The 16471-nt window shown below is 45.0% G+C and overlaps 1 protein-coding gene across 8 annotated transcripts in view; it reads left to right on the top strand.

Annotated features, from left to right (window-relative positions):
- ARMC9 (armadillo repeat containing 9) overlaps positions 1–16471 on the top strand; it is a 145639-nt gene that overhangs the window by 45559 nt on the left and 83609 nt on the right. For 6 of the 8 annotated variants that reach the window (XR_016394010.1, XM_030760484.2, XM_022567943.3 and 3 more), the window contains exons 11-15: positions 2077–2188; positions 5484–5576; positions 10846–10936; positions 12804–12927; positions 15087–15241. Coding sequence is in view for 7 of the 8 variants with exons in the window: in XM_030760484.2 (XP_030616344.1) it covers positions 2077–2188; positions 5484–5576; positions 10846–10936; positions 12804–12927; positions 15087–15241 (575 nt within the window). In the remaining variant the exon portion in view is untranslated. The remainder of the gene's footprint in view (positions 1–2076; positions 2189–5483; positions 5577–10845; positions 10937–12803; positions 12928–15086; positions 15242–16471) is intronic. The other 2 variants (XM_022567944.3, XM_089916227.1) reach the window with 1 other exon arrangement.

Raw genomic sequence — 16471 nt, 5'->3', positions numbered from 1 at the left:
TATATGACCATTTTTCCTCCTTTGAGTAGAAGCTCCCCAGCTATGGAACATTATCAAACTTGGCTTTACAAATGGAACTTTTTTTGTCTAGAGAAAGAGCCTGTTTGCATTTTAAATTAAAACTTTTTTTCATTTTGAAATAATTTCAGAGTTGCAAAAATAGAACAAAGAATTCCCATATACCCTTCACCCAGATTCCCCAGTGTTAATATTTTACACAAGCCCAGTGCAGCTACCAAAATCAGAAAATTAATGCTGAAAAAGTACTGTCCTCTAGTCTGCAGGGCTTATTCACATTCTATCAGTTGTTCCATTATGTCCTTTCTCTGGTCTGGGGTTCAATCTAGGATCACACGTTAGTCTTGTCATGTCTTAGTTTCCTTTAATTTGAAATCATTCTTCGGTCTTTGTCTTTCGAGGCCTTGACACTTTTGAAGAATACTGACCAGTTATTTATAACTGGAATTTTTTAAAGTATTTGTATTAATTTTTAAACTCACAATAGTATCTGCCTCTGGAAAAAAATAAAAATGATCAATGTGCCATGTACAGAGGTTTACCATTTACTATATTAAAAGAAGACTCTGACGCTCCTCCCCAGGAGTGTTCACTGAGACCCCATTCGATGCCCTCTTTTCTGGCTTTTTCTTCCAGGCCCTATAAGAGGATCTCATTTTTTCTTTTAAAAACTAACCTTAAGGGAACACCCTGGCGGTCCAGTGGTTAGGACTGTGCGCTTTCACTGCTGAGGGCACGGGTTCGATCCATGGTCTTGGGGAACTAAGATCCTGCAAGCTGCGTGGCGTGGCCAAAAAAAAAAACAAAAAAAACTAGCATGTAATTTTTTCCTATAATGTAAGTAATACATGCTCATTATAGAAAATTTGAGTCTATAGAAACATGAAGAAGAAAATTTAGAGAACCCCAATTCCTACCTCCCAGAGGTATTAGCTCAGTTTTTACTCCACCCTTAAAAACAAATGAAACCCTACAGCTTTAGTCTTTTCACTCAATTCTTCATGAATTCTCATTTAATATTAATATTCTCTGCGCAGTATTAGAAGAATCATATTTTGTTTTGTTCTTAGTTTTTTTATTTTGAAATAATGATAGATGCATAGGAAGCTGAGTCCCTCAGTGTCTCAGATAAGGTGGTGACATCTTATCTGACTGTAGTACAACAGCAAAACGAGGAAATTAACATGGAGACAGTGCAGACCTCGTTCAGTTTTCAATTTTTCTATACACTCCAATCTTCTTCTATTCAACAAAACAAAATGTGAAGATACTTGTTTTAGTGACAAGGCATCTGAGGTGGTCCCTTTTGTTTCTGGCCAGCCAGATGCAGGTGTTGGATCATCTGCACCGTGTAGATCTCTGAACAGCGGTCTCTCTTAGTTGAAACCTGCCTTCGCCTGAGGTCTGACTCGGAGTCCTCCTGAGGAGGGTTTGCAAATTGCCCTACTTACTACCTGTCTCACTGGCACGTCCCCACTGCCGCTTCCTGGCCACACCCTCCTACCTCCCGGAGGGTCAGCTGTGCACCTCCTCTTCACAGTTGTTTTCTGACCCCTGTTCTGTCCTTCACGTCCCCCCAAGCCAGTCCGTCAGGCTTGAGAGGGACAGTGTCTTCAGGTTTTTAGGGAGGACCCTAGGGTAGCCTGCTGAAACTAATAAGCTTTGAACTTTGCTCAGGATTCTAAATAGAACTCAGGATTCTATGAGGCCTCCAAGGTGATTTCATCCCCATGGTGTGGAGCCCTGGCCTATTGTGAATGTGGTGGTATCTAATCCCGTTAGGCCGAGACTCCTTGTTTTAGGAAAAGTGTTATATAGACCCTGGTACATGCAACAGAAGAGACAGAGCTGAGCCCGTTGAAGCTGGGGTGGGGGGCCTGGAACCCAGCCCTCTTGGTGAAGGCCTGGAGTTAACGCCAGGAGCACAGAGAGCAAGTGGGCCACTGCCCGTCCAGTGTGTCAGAGCAGCTCTAGGTGAGACTGTCATGATACTCAGGAGGTGTGATGAACACGCCCTTTTGCTCTGTTCTTTCTCTTTGAACTTGTGTTGCTGAGTAGGAAATTGAAGGATGTCCCATTACTGCCCTCCTTGGATTATGAGAAACTGAAGAAGGATTTGATTTTGGGGAGTGACCGCTTGAAAGCCTTCTTGTTGCAGGCTCTGCGCTGGGTAAGTACCTTTTTCCTGAAGTTAAAAAAAAAAAGGGGCTTCCCTGATGGTGCAGTGGTTGAGAGTCCACCTGCCAATGCAGGGGACACGGGTTCGTGCCCCAGTCCGGGAAGATCCCACATGCCGCGGAGCGGCTGGGCCCGTGAGCCATGGCCGCTGAGCCTGCGCGTCCGGAGCCTGTGCTCCGCAGCGGGAGAGGCCACAACAGTGAGAGGCCCAGGTACCGAGAAAAAAAAGAAGAAGACCATGCTGGTTTTCTTGTCTGGCTGCCTTGCCTGTATCTTTTAACCCATCTTCTCAAAATCTTTCTTCATGCTTCCTGCTGACACCAAGAGTGAAAATGAAAAGCAGCTTCTGAAGATCACTGTGGTCTCTTTTAAAAAACCCCTATGTTGGCGTCACAGCTGCCATTACCTTCACTCGATGATTTGATACATGATGATTTGGTACATGTAGTTTCAAGGCCCCGGAGACGTCCTGGCATCTGGCCCTTCCCTGGTCCTGAGCCAGACTCACAGCTGGTGGTGTCAGTGTTTTAGAGCACGAGTCCCGCTCACACTGACCCCCGCAGACACCTCTGGATTTAGGTATTCCCGCGCAGCCACACAAGCAGGCATCAAGGGTGAAAACTTATTAACAAGTCTTTAAGGAAAATAGAGTGTAATCTAAATAGTTGCTTTTCTGAGAATTCCCTGGTGGTCCAGTGGTTAGGACTCCACGCTTCCCCTGCAGGGGCACAGGTTCGATCCCTGGTCAGGGAACTAAGATCCCGCAAGCCACGCGCGCAGCCAAAAAAAAAAGAAAAAAGAAAAAAAGCCTTCGTTTAAATAAATAAATGGTTGCTTTTCTCGCCAATTTTCAGATTGATCACAGTTAAGGCAGTGGTTCTCAAGCTTTCTGGTCCCAGACCTCTTGACACTGTCAAAAATTACTGAGGAACCCAAAGAGCTTTTGTTTATGTAAATTTTTTTTTTTTTTTTTTTTTTTGTGGTATGCGGGCCTCTCACTGTTGTTGTGGTCTCTCCCGTTGCAGAGCACAGGCTCCGGATCCGCAGGCTCAGCGGCCATGGCTCACGGGCCCAGCCGCTCTGCGGCATGCGGGATCTTCCCGGACCGGGGCACGAACCCGTGTCCCCTGCATCGGCAGGCGGACTCTCAACCACTGTGCCACCAGGGAAGCCCTTGTTTATGTAGATTTTATCTACCAAAGTTTCACAGTATTAGAAGTTAAAGCTGAGAAAACGTAAAATATATATTTATTAATTCATTTAAGATGAACAGTAATAAACCGAGGACATAACATAACATATTTTTTATGAAAAATAACTAGTTTCCAAACTAAAAAAAAAATTAGCGAGAAGACTGACATTGTTTTACACTTTTATAAATTTCTTTAATGTCTGGCTTAATGGAGGGCAGCTGGGTTCTCATCTCTGCCTCTACATTCAGTTTGTCACAGTATCTATCACACTTCATATGACCTCTGAGAGGTTGATCATTAAAAAGACAAAACATGCCTTAGTATTATTATGAAAATAATTGTGACCTTCTAGACTACCCTGAAGGGACTCTCCAAGTGTAGTATGGGAAACCCTTCTAGATCCCCAGGGTTCCCCAGACTACATTTTGAGAACTGCTGGCCTAAGTCAACACTGGTTCACTCTTTTTTTTTTTTTTTAATTTTTATTGGAGTACAGTTTATTTATTTATTGGGCTCTCTCTAGTTGTGGCAAGCGGGGGCTACCCTTCGCTGCGGTGCGTGGGCTTCCCATTGCAGTGACTTCTCTTGCTGCAGAGCACGGGCTCTAGGTGCACAGGCTTCAGTAGTTGTGGCATGCGGCTCTAGAGCGCAGGCTCAGTAGTTGTGGCACACAGGCTCAGTAGTTTTGGCGCACGGGCTTAGTTGTTCTGCGACATGTGGGATCTTCCCGGACCAGGGCTCGAACCCGTGTCCCCTGCATCGGCAGGCGGATTCTTAACCCCTGGGCCACCAGGAAAGTCCCTGGTTCACTCTTTAACTGAACAAGCTATTCTAATTCACCTTGAAATAGCGTCAAACCCCTTCATGGATCCCCAAATTTCAGGTTATCTTGACGTCCAAATGCCTCTGAGTGATTTCCCCATCTCTCTGGAAAGCACTTGCACTCTGATGGTTGGCAGTGCTTCCGGGAATGTGGTCTGGAGGAGCACTCTGAGGACGCTCCAGGATCAGCAGGAAGAGTCCTGGGGCCAGTGTGTCTGCTCTGGTTTTGTTGACTAGAGTGGGTGGGGTGGCGTGAGTAACCGCTAGTGGCTGTCCCTGCCCGGAGGTTTGCCGCTGCTCCAGTTACCAGCCTCCCTTTGGTTCTTCGATTATCCGCCGGGCACTTGCTATCGGTCCATGCTATTAAGCCTCTTGGCGAGACAGGATGTTCCTTTGCTGAATGAATGTCATAGAACAAGCAGGAAAAATAAAGAGATCCTTGTGATTCTGTCTGAGACCCCTCCAGACCCTCACCCCTCCACCCCCTCACCCCTCCACCCCAGCCCAGCAGTAGCCTCCGAACTCACCAGAAGGGCGGCAGCCCCTGTGACCATGTAAAGCCCGTGGGTGAGAAGGCGGGAAGAGCAGCAGACTGTCTGGAACCCAAAGGTGGAGGTCCTGAGAGGCCGGTGTCCCGGAGAGGTGGGACCCACTGCGGCCAAGGAGGGAGGCCCTGGGGGAAGAGAGGACCGTATGCAAGGAGGGCGGTGCCAGGGGTGCCACACACGCACACGCACACACAGTATCCGCAGTGCTGCTGTGCCAGCCCCTGTGGGATGGGTCTGCTCTGTGCGCCTGGCGCTCATTCACGGCCCCCCCGTCGGGCACCATGCAAAGGCACCCTGTGTTTTCACACCCCCCTCGGCTGGACCACACGTCCCCAGCCCCCACTGCGCTCACATCCCCCCGTGCTGCCCAATAGTCTGCTCGTCCTTCGGGTACCAACTCTTGAGCCACTTACGGCAAAAAAAAAAAAAAAAAAAAAGCCCTCTCCAGGCGTTGGTGTGCTGTCTCTTATCTGCTCCCTTACAGTCCAGTCCAATACAATCCTTCACTGCTCTGGAGGTTACATGTGTAAGCTGACTCCTGCATCGCCCATTCAGAAGTACGTTGTAATTTTTTGTTAACTGACTTGTTGGCTGGTTGGCCACCCGGCTGGGTATTACTCACCTTGTTTGGTGAAATGCATAGTTACTGGTGCTGCCAGTTGCGGGAACAGTTTCCTCCACATCGACACTTGGGTCCTGTTGCCCTTGTTTTTCTTCACTCTAGCGCTTGACCACATCACACCCTGGAGAGCAGAGGGAGACCGTTCTGCAGGCCTACATCAGCAACGACCTCTTGGACTGTCACAGCCATAGCCAGGTGGGTGAGAGAGGAGCCAGCGCCCAGCCAGGGCCTGCATTTCTGGGAAGGATCTTAGAAGGAGGAGGCTTTCATTTCTATGCATATCTTCATCGTAGTGACTGTATGTCAGCCTGGGGCTTCTGTTAGCTTCCGAAATCTGCTGTCCACCCTGGACACTGGCCCACTTTTCACTTCTAATGCAGAGTCCTAAACAAGCTAGTACTGCTTGATTCAACTCCGGAGCCCTTTCCTGCCATTTTTCCTTTTCTCAAATTCCCCGCTCTTTCCCTCACCCCACTGCTTACCATGAGTCCTGAAAACTCAGCATGACTTACAAGGGGCAAGGCAGGTAAGCAGATTCAAGTTGTTTTCATCTGGGCCTGACTTAAAAAGTGTCTTGGGCTTCCCTGGTGGCGCAGTGGTTGAGAGTCCGCCTGCCGATGCAGGGGACACGGGTTCGTGCTCCGGTCCGGGAAGATCCCACGTGCCGTGGAGCGGCTGGGCCCGTCAGCCGTGGCCTCTGAGCCTGCGCGTCCGGAGCCTGTGCTCCGCAACGGGAGAGGCCACAGCAGTGAGAGGCCCGCGTACCGAAAAAAAAAAAGTGTCTTCAACACTCTTTGTATATAGCTTTGGACCAGATAGGTCTAATGGTGCAGTGGGAAAAGTATGGGGTTTAGAGGGAGATAAACTGGTTTCAAATCTCTGCCCCACCGACTATTGGCCAGATACCCTTAAGCAAATTTCTCAGCCTCAGGGAGATTTCCACCACCAAGAAGGGGCCATCACCTGCCTCGTGAGGTTGTTGGGATGGCTGCATGCGGTCACGTGTGGGAAGAACTTAACCCAGGGCGCAGCTCGGAGGAGTCCTCCTCCCGCCTCCTCATCCCTCTTCCCCAGGGTTCTCAGCACCTGGCCTCCTACCGAAGGAGGATCGACAGCTTGAACATGCCCTATGCAGAGAAGATACTGCATCTCATTATTTCAGTTTCATCCAAAATGCTCTAAAAACTTCATCTCCCTACTGTTAGGCTTCACAGCGTGTGCCCTGAGTGCAGTATCAATACCTCTCGGGATCGCTGATGAAACAGCCCCGGAGAAAGCTTGTTGCGCGTAATCTGTTGTGTGCACAGGCGACAACATTTAAGGGTTTTGAGTTTCTTCTTTGTACACAATCGTATTGTTCCCATGAAACAGTTAAGTATGAAAAATAAGTCCCTCAAATTCTTATTTTCTTTTCCTTTTTTTTTCTGTTGGTATTTGTAATGGCACGGAAACCAGCCTATAAGACACGAAGCAGCTGAAGAATATACTGTCATGACTTAACGAACTCAAATTCAAAGAGTGAATTCAATACTGATTCTTTCTGAACTGTGATATTTCATTGAATCTAAGATGTAATTTCTCCCCCCATTTTAGCATTTCCGAAACTGGGGTGTATCTAATAGCCGATGGCCTGTTACAGTTTACCTTGCAGTGCTTTTTTCTTTCTTGGTTATATATAAAAAAAATAATATGTCCTCCTATGAAAGGTGTCTTAGGTTTTGTGATATATGATATTTGTCAAAATGCCGAAATCTTTATAGCCACTGAAGATGTCATATCTTCCTCAGGTCATTATTTTTAATTGCTATCGCTTATTTATTTTTTTTAATAAGGAATGAGCTGGAGTTAGCTTAAGATGTCAGAGAATCTGCAGAGCAGGAGAACTCCTTGGGAAATATAGGTGCCGTGTCACCATGACACCAAAATAAATTGGGAGATACATATATATATATATATATATATATATATATATATCCCACGTTTTGTTTATCGACTGATCAACAGACACTTGAGTTACCTCTACCGTTTGGCTGTTGTAAATAATGCTGCATTGAACATGAGTGTGCACACCCTCACTTTTGTCTCAATCAGTTCCTTGCTTTTCTTTTTAGTGTCCTCATTTGCATGTGTACCCTGAATAATATAGTGTTTGATTTGGGGTTTGCTGAGTGGCAAGCACAGACCTTGCTCTGCAAGGAAAGGGTACTGTTCCCATGTTAGATGAAGGCACCTAGGGGAAGATGACATGAATAAAATTGCTGGATTATAATCAGGCGTAGCTTCCCTGGGCTCTTAATGGTCCCCTCTGGGGACATTGGTAATCAGAGTCAGGAGAGAGTCCCAGGAAGCACAGGGCCTCTGGCAGGGCTGAAAGGTAGGCCAGGTACTGGTTATCCAGCAGCAATATGTATGGCCAAGGGGAATGGTGAGCCGCTCTGTAATTTGGGTTTTTAAGCTTGCCTCGTCTGCTTCTAGTTCTCAGGAGCTGATCACACGAGAACACTTCTGTGGGGATGAAAAGACTTTCCACAGCTGATCCACACAGCAGGGTGTGAATGGGGGAGCTGGAGCTTCATCAGAACAAGGGCAGGGGTATCCAAGTGTGGATGAGTCTGGGCTCACCTTACCGAGGTAGTTTGCACTCTATTTGAAAATACGTTACATGGTGCACTACTTTGGATCCCTGGCCGTATTTGCTAAAACTGCACAATCTGTGTCCTAGCAAAACCACTCCTAAGTATAACCCCAACAGAAATGTGTCCATACGTTCAACTAAAAGATGTGTAAGAATGCTCATAGCAGCACTATTTATAAGAATCAAAACACTGGCTATAACCCAAATGTCCCATCAAGAGTAGAATGGATAAATCAACTGGGATATATTTGTAAAATGAGATGTATTGAGCAATGGGAAGGAGCACACAGCATCCAACACGGATGACTCTCACAGACATAATACTGAATGAAAGAGTCAGACGTAAAAGAATACATACTGCATGACTTTACTTATTAAAAAATTTAAAAACGGACAGAACTAACCTACGATATAAGAAGCCAGGAGAGATATTGCCCTTAATTTGGAAAGGGACCCCGGAAGGGTGTCTGGGGCTTTGGTAATGTTCTGTTTCTTTTTTTTTTTTGCTGTACGCGGGCCTCTCACTGTTGTGGCCTCTCCCGTTGCGGAGCACAGGCTCCGGACGCGCAGGCTCAGCAGCCATGGCTCACAGGCCCAGCCGCTCCGCGGCACGTGGGATCTTCCTGGACCGGGGCATGAACCCGTGTTCCCTGCATCGGCAGGCGGACTCTCAACCACTGCACCACCAGGGAAGCCCAATGTTATGTTTCTTGATTTGACTACCGGTTACCCACGTGTCGTCAAGCTGCACACTCATGATCTGGGCAATATTCTGTATGGATGTTATATTTCAATAAAAATTTTACCTAAATGAATATGGTACAGTGGCAATAGGCATCTTGGGGATGACAGCCTTTGGTATGTCACTCTCCTGAGTCAGTCATTCAGCCTGTACTGGTGGCCCTCCACATCTGGGGCACAGCTGCCTTCCAGAAATCTCTTTTCACCAAACGTATGTTGATTCCTTGCAGCCCTTTCCTGAATTGGATCTCTGTTTCCAATATTCAGTATTGTCTTCTTGGTGAAGCCTTTAGTTAATAGCTTCTAGAAAAAGGATGGATGGGAAGTATATTTTTCAAGACTGTGTATGTCTGAAATCATTATTCTTTGTATAGAACTCTGGGCTGTAAATAATTATCCTTCAGAATTTTGAAGATATTGCTTCATTGTCTTTTAGGTTCCAGTGTTGCTGTTGAAAAGTCCCAAGCCATTCTAATTCCTGACCCTTTGTATGTGACCTGTTTTTTTCTCTCTAGAAACGTGTTGAATCTTTTCTTTTTCACCAGTGTTAATGAATTTCCCATTGATGCCTTTCATGATGTGTGTTTGATTCACTGTTTTGGGCACTTTGTGACCCCTTTCAATCTGACAACTTTAGTTTTGGGAACTTTTCTTGAGTTGTTTTGTTGACGATTTCCTCTCTTGTTTTCTCTGTTCATTCTTTCTGAATGTTGGGCCTCTTGAACTGGTTCTCTAATTATCTTTTTTCTCATATTTTTCATTTTGTTCCACTTTCTGGGAGATTTCCTCATCTTTATTTTCCAACCCTCCTGTAGAGTTTTTCATTTCCCTTTTTTGTGTTTTTTTGTTTTTTTGTAGCATTCTGTTGTTTCATGGATACAGTTATCTCTCTGAGGATATTAATGACAAATTTTTGTCTATTTTTAGTTTTCTTCTCCCTGCACAGTCTCATTTCCTCCAAGTTGCTTCTCTCCCCTGCCCCATTTGTTTTGGCCTTATTTTCCATGTTAGAAACTTTCCTTGAGTTCCTGGTAGACCTTGGTTATCTCCTAATGTTCAGAGTGGAGGGACTGAAAAGCTGACTGGCCGTTCTGAAGGTGAGGGTCAGGCCTGTAGGCATAGAGCTCCACTGAGGGTGACCCTCGTGGGCCATCTATTGGGAACCTCTGATTTCAGGAACTTTAGTTCTTTCCCTGTTTCCAGGGCTGGTCATTCTCCTCCAGGAAGTGTCTTCTAATCTGCCTAGAAGGTAACAGTCTGGTTGGCAGTGTTCCGAGAGCCAGGTAGGGGAAGAGGATGGGGGTGGCTCTCTGTCGAGCGTTTATCCTGCTTTTAGGCACCACTCCTGCTCCATTTTGGTGTGGCAGCCCTGCTCCCCTGTGCCTGCTGTCCTCCGTCCAGAGACCTTTTGTGTTGCCCTCAAAAGAGAGCGCTCCCAGATGTGTGATGGGAGGTGCACGGGAGGACAGCTGTGCAGGAGCAGCGCGGGGGGGACCTAGCTGCTGCCTCCACAGCTTTCATTCCTTCTTCTTGATTTCCCCCCAGTTCTTGAGACTTCTGAAGATTGCGTGACGTAAGCTGGGTGATTCCTCATTGCCCGCTTGGCGTTCTTGGGTCTGCTAAGTTTGTTACCATCCTGCATTCATGATTCCAAGATTGTGTTGTTATAGTTTCTTGTGCTGTCCTCTCTGTCCTTGAAGATTTGTCTCCTTAAACTGTAGTTTTATGGTGGTTTTGGAGGGAGCGAAGTTAGACGAGTGTTGGATCAATTGTTCTACCTGGAAAGACGTCAGCAACAGTAATAGCAAGTAGTGTTGCTTACTCGGTGCCAGTCACCATTCTAAGTGCTTCAAATCATTAATTCTTCTAAATTTGGAAGTCTGAAAAACATATTTTTTTGCCAACTCTCGGAAAAAAAGTCAGTTGGAAATCAAGACTGAATCACCTCTAATAAGTTCACTCAGAGGAAGAGAACAGCAGACCTGCGGAGGAGACATATGCTTCTCTCTCACTTTTCTTTCACTTCATTGCTTTTCCTCTTTTGATATATATATATATTTTTAATTTTTTTATTTTTCTCTCCCATAGAGGAGTGTGCTGCAGCTGCTGCACTCAAAGAGCGAGGTGGTGCGGCAGTACATGGCCAGGCTCGTCAACGCTTTTGCATCCCTGGCAGAAGGTGAGACGGCAGCTCTACTTGCCGACTGAGGGAAAAAAATGAAAAGCTGAGAATTATGTTTTATTTGGTGGACAAAACTGAAGACTTAAGCCCGGATGCAGCGTCTTACATAGCTCAGAGGGACTGCTCTGAAGAGGCAAGGGGGGAGCCAGGGTATAAAAGAGTTTTTGCAGCAAAGGTGAGGTAGACAGAGCATCAAAAGCTTACTGTTAAAGAAAACCAGACAACTCAAGTTAAGGAATTCAGCACTTTTCTGTGTACGGGAAGATGCAAGAGTCTGGGCTCACTGAAATCATTCCTTTGACAGGCACCTCAGCGATCTAGGGCCATATCCTGTGCTTTCCCATCCTGAACCTCTTCAGGGTGCACCGCTGGGGGTGGCTGCAGGGGCTGAGGGCTTGGCAGTGGGCAGCCCGTTGGTCTCCATCCTGAGCTTCCTCAGGGCTCACCGTCCAGAGTGGCTGCAGTGGCTTGATGGCTGCAACATCCTTTGCTTACTGATACGGCAGGCAACATTTTGTTTTTCATTGATACCTTCCAAGGGAAGAGCTAGGTCTTGTGGATGTGTTTTTCCCTGTGAAAACACATTCTTCCCCAAGTTTCTTAGCAATGACATGTGATTCCTCAGTTTATTACTGTTTAATGCATCTAAGGTCTTTTGAAAAACTTAGTTGTTGTCATATTGCTGTAACTTATGTCAGAGCAAATTTTGATGGTTTGGGAGTTTATTTTGTTAGCCTTTGGTTTTATTTTGTAAACTTTCTGGTATTGTAACGTAGTACTTTTTAGATTGCTCTCAAGATAGCAGGTAACGCATTTTTTATCATTTTCTACTTAAGGCCAAATAAGGTTGGTGAAATAAAGTGATCCCAGTAAGCACTATACCATGTCTTTCAAAACACTAATCCTTTTAAATCAAGAGGTGAAAATTCCCAAAATAACATGCCACCATAATTTAATTCAAAATGATTTTACAAAATGCCATTACCTCCCATAAATTCTAATTTGTTTGAGCTCTTTTTAACACGAATAATGGGAGTTTTAAATTGTGACTGTATGACACTCCAGAAGTTTTTTCATTCATTTGTTTGTTGTTCCAGCCATTTAACAAACATTTTATGATAAGCCAGGGTATGTGCCAAGGACCATTCATATAATGTGGTTGAACTTTATGTCTGAAATTAATGTCATCTGTATCAAGATACAAGTTCACGACAGGCTAGTGATAGGGTCCCAGATATGGTTCCTAACTTCTTCTCCAGGCCATGGGTGTGTCCAGAAAGCACTACTGGGCTGCCTCTACTGTTAAGACTAAGAGGTTCATAACACACAGATTCATCACCACCTTTTTCCTTGTGATCTGACTTTTGGGTTCAAGATTTTGGGTAGGGACTTCCCTGGCGGTCCAGTGGTTGGGACTTTGCCTTCCAGTGCAGGGGGTGTGGGTTCAATCCCTGGTTGGGGAGCTAAGATCCCACATGCCTCACGACCAAAAAACTAAAACATAGAACAGAAGCAGTATAGTAACAAATTCAATAAAGACTTTAAAAACAAAAAATGGTCCACATCAAAAAAAATCTTAAAAAAAAAAAAAAGATTTTAAGTAAATAAAAGACAGTGCTCTGCACAAGAACACGGTGATGAATCATGTTTAGATGACAGGAAAAGTGGTTTTCCATTCATTAGATAGTTGATTGAGTAAAACCAACTTGCAGTTGAAATATGCTTTAATAAGTTTTCTAGAACATAAAATTACCCAAACTCTCTACGTGTGTTATATGCAAAGTTTTCATAGAAAGTGGTTTTGGAGCATGAACTTAACACAAGATAAACTCTCTCCCTTGTTCATCTCCGGTTATATTATTAGGTCGCCGCTACCTTGCCCAGAGCACAAAGGTGCTGCGGATGCTGGAAGAGAGGCTGAAGGAGGAAGACAAGGACGTCATCACCCGGGAGAACATCCTCGGGGCCTTGCAGAAGTTCAGCCTCAGGTGCTGACCGTGCAGTAGGTCATGGTGGCGCCTGTGAAATCAACTTGGGGGTTTCTTAGCCACTGTTTTGTGCTTATTTGGTCCCAGTGACAATCCAAGATGCAGGTGATATTTTTCAGTGAATGCTTAGAAGAGGTTGGGTGACTTTCTGAAGAAGAGCTGGAAGGCGTACCTCGGATCCACTAAACCATCCTGCTCCTACGCTTTAAAGCACTGGTATATTCTCCTAATGACCATTATCTCGTGCTGACCAGGTGCTAGATGCTAGATTGTGTGTCTCAGGCCACGTGCAAGGTTTGGAGATAAGCACATGAATGCACCCCGAGAGAGCCTCCACCTGCAAGTTCACTGTGGGGGAGGCACGTGTAGATGCGCAGTCACAGTCGGGGGGTGGGTAGGTCGCTTTGTGGAAGTCAGGGGTGGAGCCTCCTGGTTCCTGGTCACCCATCTCAGCCGCCTGCGCTGTAGTCTCAGCCTGGACCTGGTCGTGACTTGGGAGTGCTCCACATTCCAGATTTAAAACTCAGACACCTCTTCTGGAAGCAGATCTGACGTCCTCCCAGAGCCTTTTTTTTTTTTTTTTTTTTCTAAATTGGCAGCATTATTAAGGTGTATTTTACATACCACAAAATTTACCCCTTTTAAGTGTACAGTTCAATGATTTTTGGTATATTCACCGAGTTGTACAACCATCACCACAGTCTAATTTTAGAACATTTCCATCACCACAGAAAGAAACTTCCTGCTTATTTGCAGTCACTTTTCATGCTTATCCCTCTCACCCCAGGTAACCACCACTCTGGTTTCTGTAGATTTACCTGTACTGGTGTGGTCTTTTGTGACTGGCTTCTTTCACTTGGCATAATGTTTTTGAGGTTCATACAAGTAGCATGTACCAGTACTTTGTTCCTTTGTGTTGCCGAATAACATTCCATTACGTGGACAGACCACATTTTGTGTATTCATTCGTCAGTTGATGATATCTTGGTTGTTTCTACTTTTTGGCTATTACGCATAATGCTGCTATGAACATTTGCATACACGTCTTTGTGTAGACCCATGTTTTCTTTTCTCCTGGGTAGGTATCTAGGAGTGGAATTGCTGGGTCATATGCTACTTCTCCCAGAATCCATATTCCCTGATGACCACCTGACTTTCTCGTTGACTACTAAGAATTTTAGTACCTTGAGTCCCTAACTTTTTCTCTCAGTCCCTAACTTTTTCTTCCCACCAGATGTGGTTAACATCTGACTGACTCTCACTAATAAACTAAAACCTGAAAGGGGACATATTCTAAGTGTGTGTATGTTTTGTGGGGGGAAAGCTCTAGATATGTAGTTCCTACTATTTGCCATGTCCCTGCTGATGAAGGTTTCTCGTTCTACCTATGAATTGAAAGAACTATAAATAACCTCCAGAGTTATTACTTCCTCAGATCATAGGAACATGTTTCTGTCTGTTTATAAAGATGATTTAGCTTGATGTTGACTGTATTTGAAAAACTTTTAGAAATTGAATAACTTCAGTTATTATAGTGCTTAGTCCCGTCAATTCTTAAGGTTGACGTGACAACAGCCACTGTAACACATTACGATGAGGCATTGAATTTTGTAAGAGTTTACACCTGGACCTTGGGTAGAAAATAATTCCATATAAATTGTATTACCCAGGTTACTAAACTAGCCTTACTCTATAGAGATCTGAATCAAAACGGTATTGAGCTGGTTTTATATGAGCTGGTCTTCTTTTTTGTGTTTCTTTACTTTTACATAGCTCAGAGTGCCTAAACTACATTATATAGACTAGACTTCAGGTAAAAATCTGTTTGTCAGTGAACCATTTCTATGACTCTGTTTCCTGGGTTAAGTAGACCAAAAGCTATCAGTAAATATTTATTAAGTATTTGAAGTAATACGCTGCTAATTCTAAATATTGAAAAGGAAACTTTCAGAGTAGGAAGTCTCCTTACTGCCTTATTTTTCTTTAAACCTTCAGTAACATCCTTGAAAGGTAAAGAATTTATTGTTGTAGTTTCCGTTGTACAGGTCTAACAGTAAGATATTCGCCAGGGTCCGTAACTTCTGTGAAGGTTCTTTTCTGATAGGCATTCACACTACCATGTACTGTCACATGAAAGGTTTCCTGCTAACTCCCCGCAGGCTGTCTCATCCTAGGCGCCCACTGCAGACAGCGATGATTCAAGATGGCCTCATCTTCTGGCTGATTGACGTCTTGGAGGAGCCTGACTGCCTGTCAGACTACACGCTTGAGTACTCGGTGGCCCTGCTCATGAACCTCTGCCTCCGGAGCACAGGTCTCACTGTTGCCGTCCCCCTGCCCCCAGGTTCTGGAGTGCCCACGAGCCTGATGTGGTCTGCCTTCCGTTTCCCTCCCAGAAAACTCAAAACAGAAAAAGAGTGAAGCATGTCCAGCTAGGTATAAAGCTATTGAATCCCTAAAGCCAAGATACCACTCTGGCCTTGGAAAGAATAATTTATACATATATGTATGTATATATATATATGCAGAACCCACATTAAGAGGAGATTGAATTACATTACGTTTTTCTTCATTTTCATTGCATTATTCAAAGGTAGGAAGTGAAGAGTTATGATCTGTTTTATCTGAAGACAGAGAGGTATGTTCCCAAGATTCCACAGGATTAAGGTGGTGACAGAGCAGTGACATTAAACCAGGCTTCCTGCTCTTAATCACAGTCGCCTTCCCCACTCCACCTCGTACAGACAGCGATTCCCATGTGACATCTCAGGTCATTTATGTCTTGATCAATAAAGGGAGTGATTTTAGCTTTCCTGCAGGTTCCATCCCGCTTAAATGATCTGTTCCCTGGGATGGAAGAAGCTTCCTTGGAGAGGTGCCACGTCCAGCCCATGGCTGACCTCTGTCTGAGAAGGTGTTGAGAAGGCGTTGGGAGAAGGTTACCTGGATAAATAGCTCAGGGATATTTGTTAGAAGCTCCTTCACCCTCAGACGCCTTGGAATCTGAACCACCTAACTGTGTGTTGTTGACTGACTAAATGACTTCTATCTTCTCTTTTAAAAAAATAGCATATGCAAATTTCCTAGCTTTAAAACATTTATCAGATTATAATCGGCTTGTCTTTATTATCATCAGTTTATTTGCAATGATTGTCATGATGATGTTTGGAATTCCTGAAATAGCTGGAGGATTTTTAAGTGATGGCCTGTGCACTTGGGAGGAGAGCGTGGCCCTTTGACTCATCGTGCTTTCGGTGTAGTGAACAGCTCTGACCTCCTGAATAATAAGAACCGCCTCCACTTACTGAGCACTGGGAGTGTGCCGCCCTATACTGAGCCGCCGGGACTTCCCTGGCGGTCCAGTGTTTAAGACTCCGCGCTTCCAATGCAGGAGGCTCAGGTTTGATCCCTGGTCGGGGAACTAGGGTCCCACATGCCATGGCGCTCGGCCAAAAAAACACAAAAAACTGATGCTCTCTTTCTGTCTCATGGTCCTGTCTCCTTTTCTCACATTGCTTTGGGAAACTTTAGTGTTCACACCCTG

The sequence above is a fragment of the Delphinapterus leucas genome, chromosome 8 (genome assembly GCF_059928025.1).
Source record: "Delphinapterus leucas isolate spDelLeu-1000000601 "Yukka" chromosome 8, BTC_Dleu_Yukka2, whole genome shotgun sequence".
NCBI lineage: Eukaryota > Metazoa > Chordata > Mammalia > Artiodactyla > Monodontidae > Delphinapterus > Delphinapterus leucas.
This window is presented reverse-complemented; position numbering and strand designations above follow the sequence as displayed.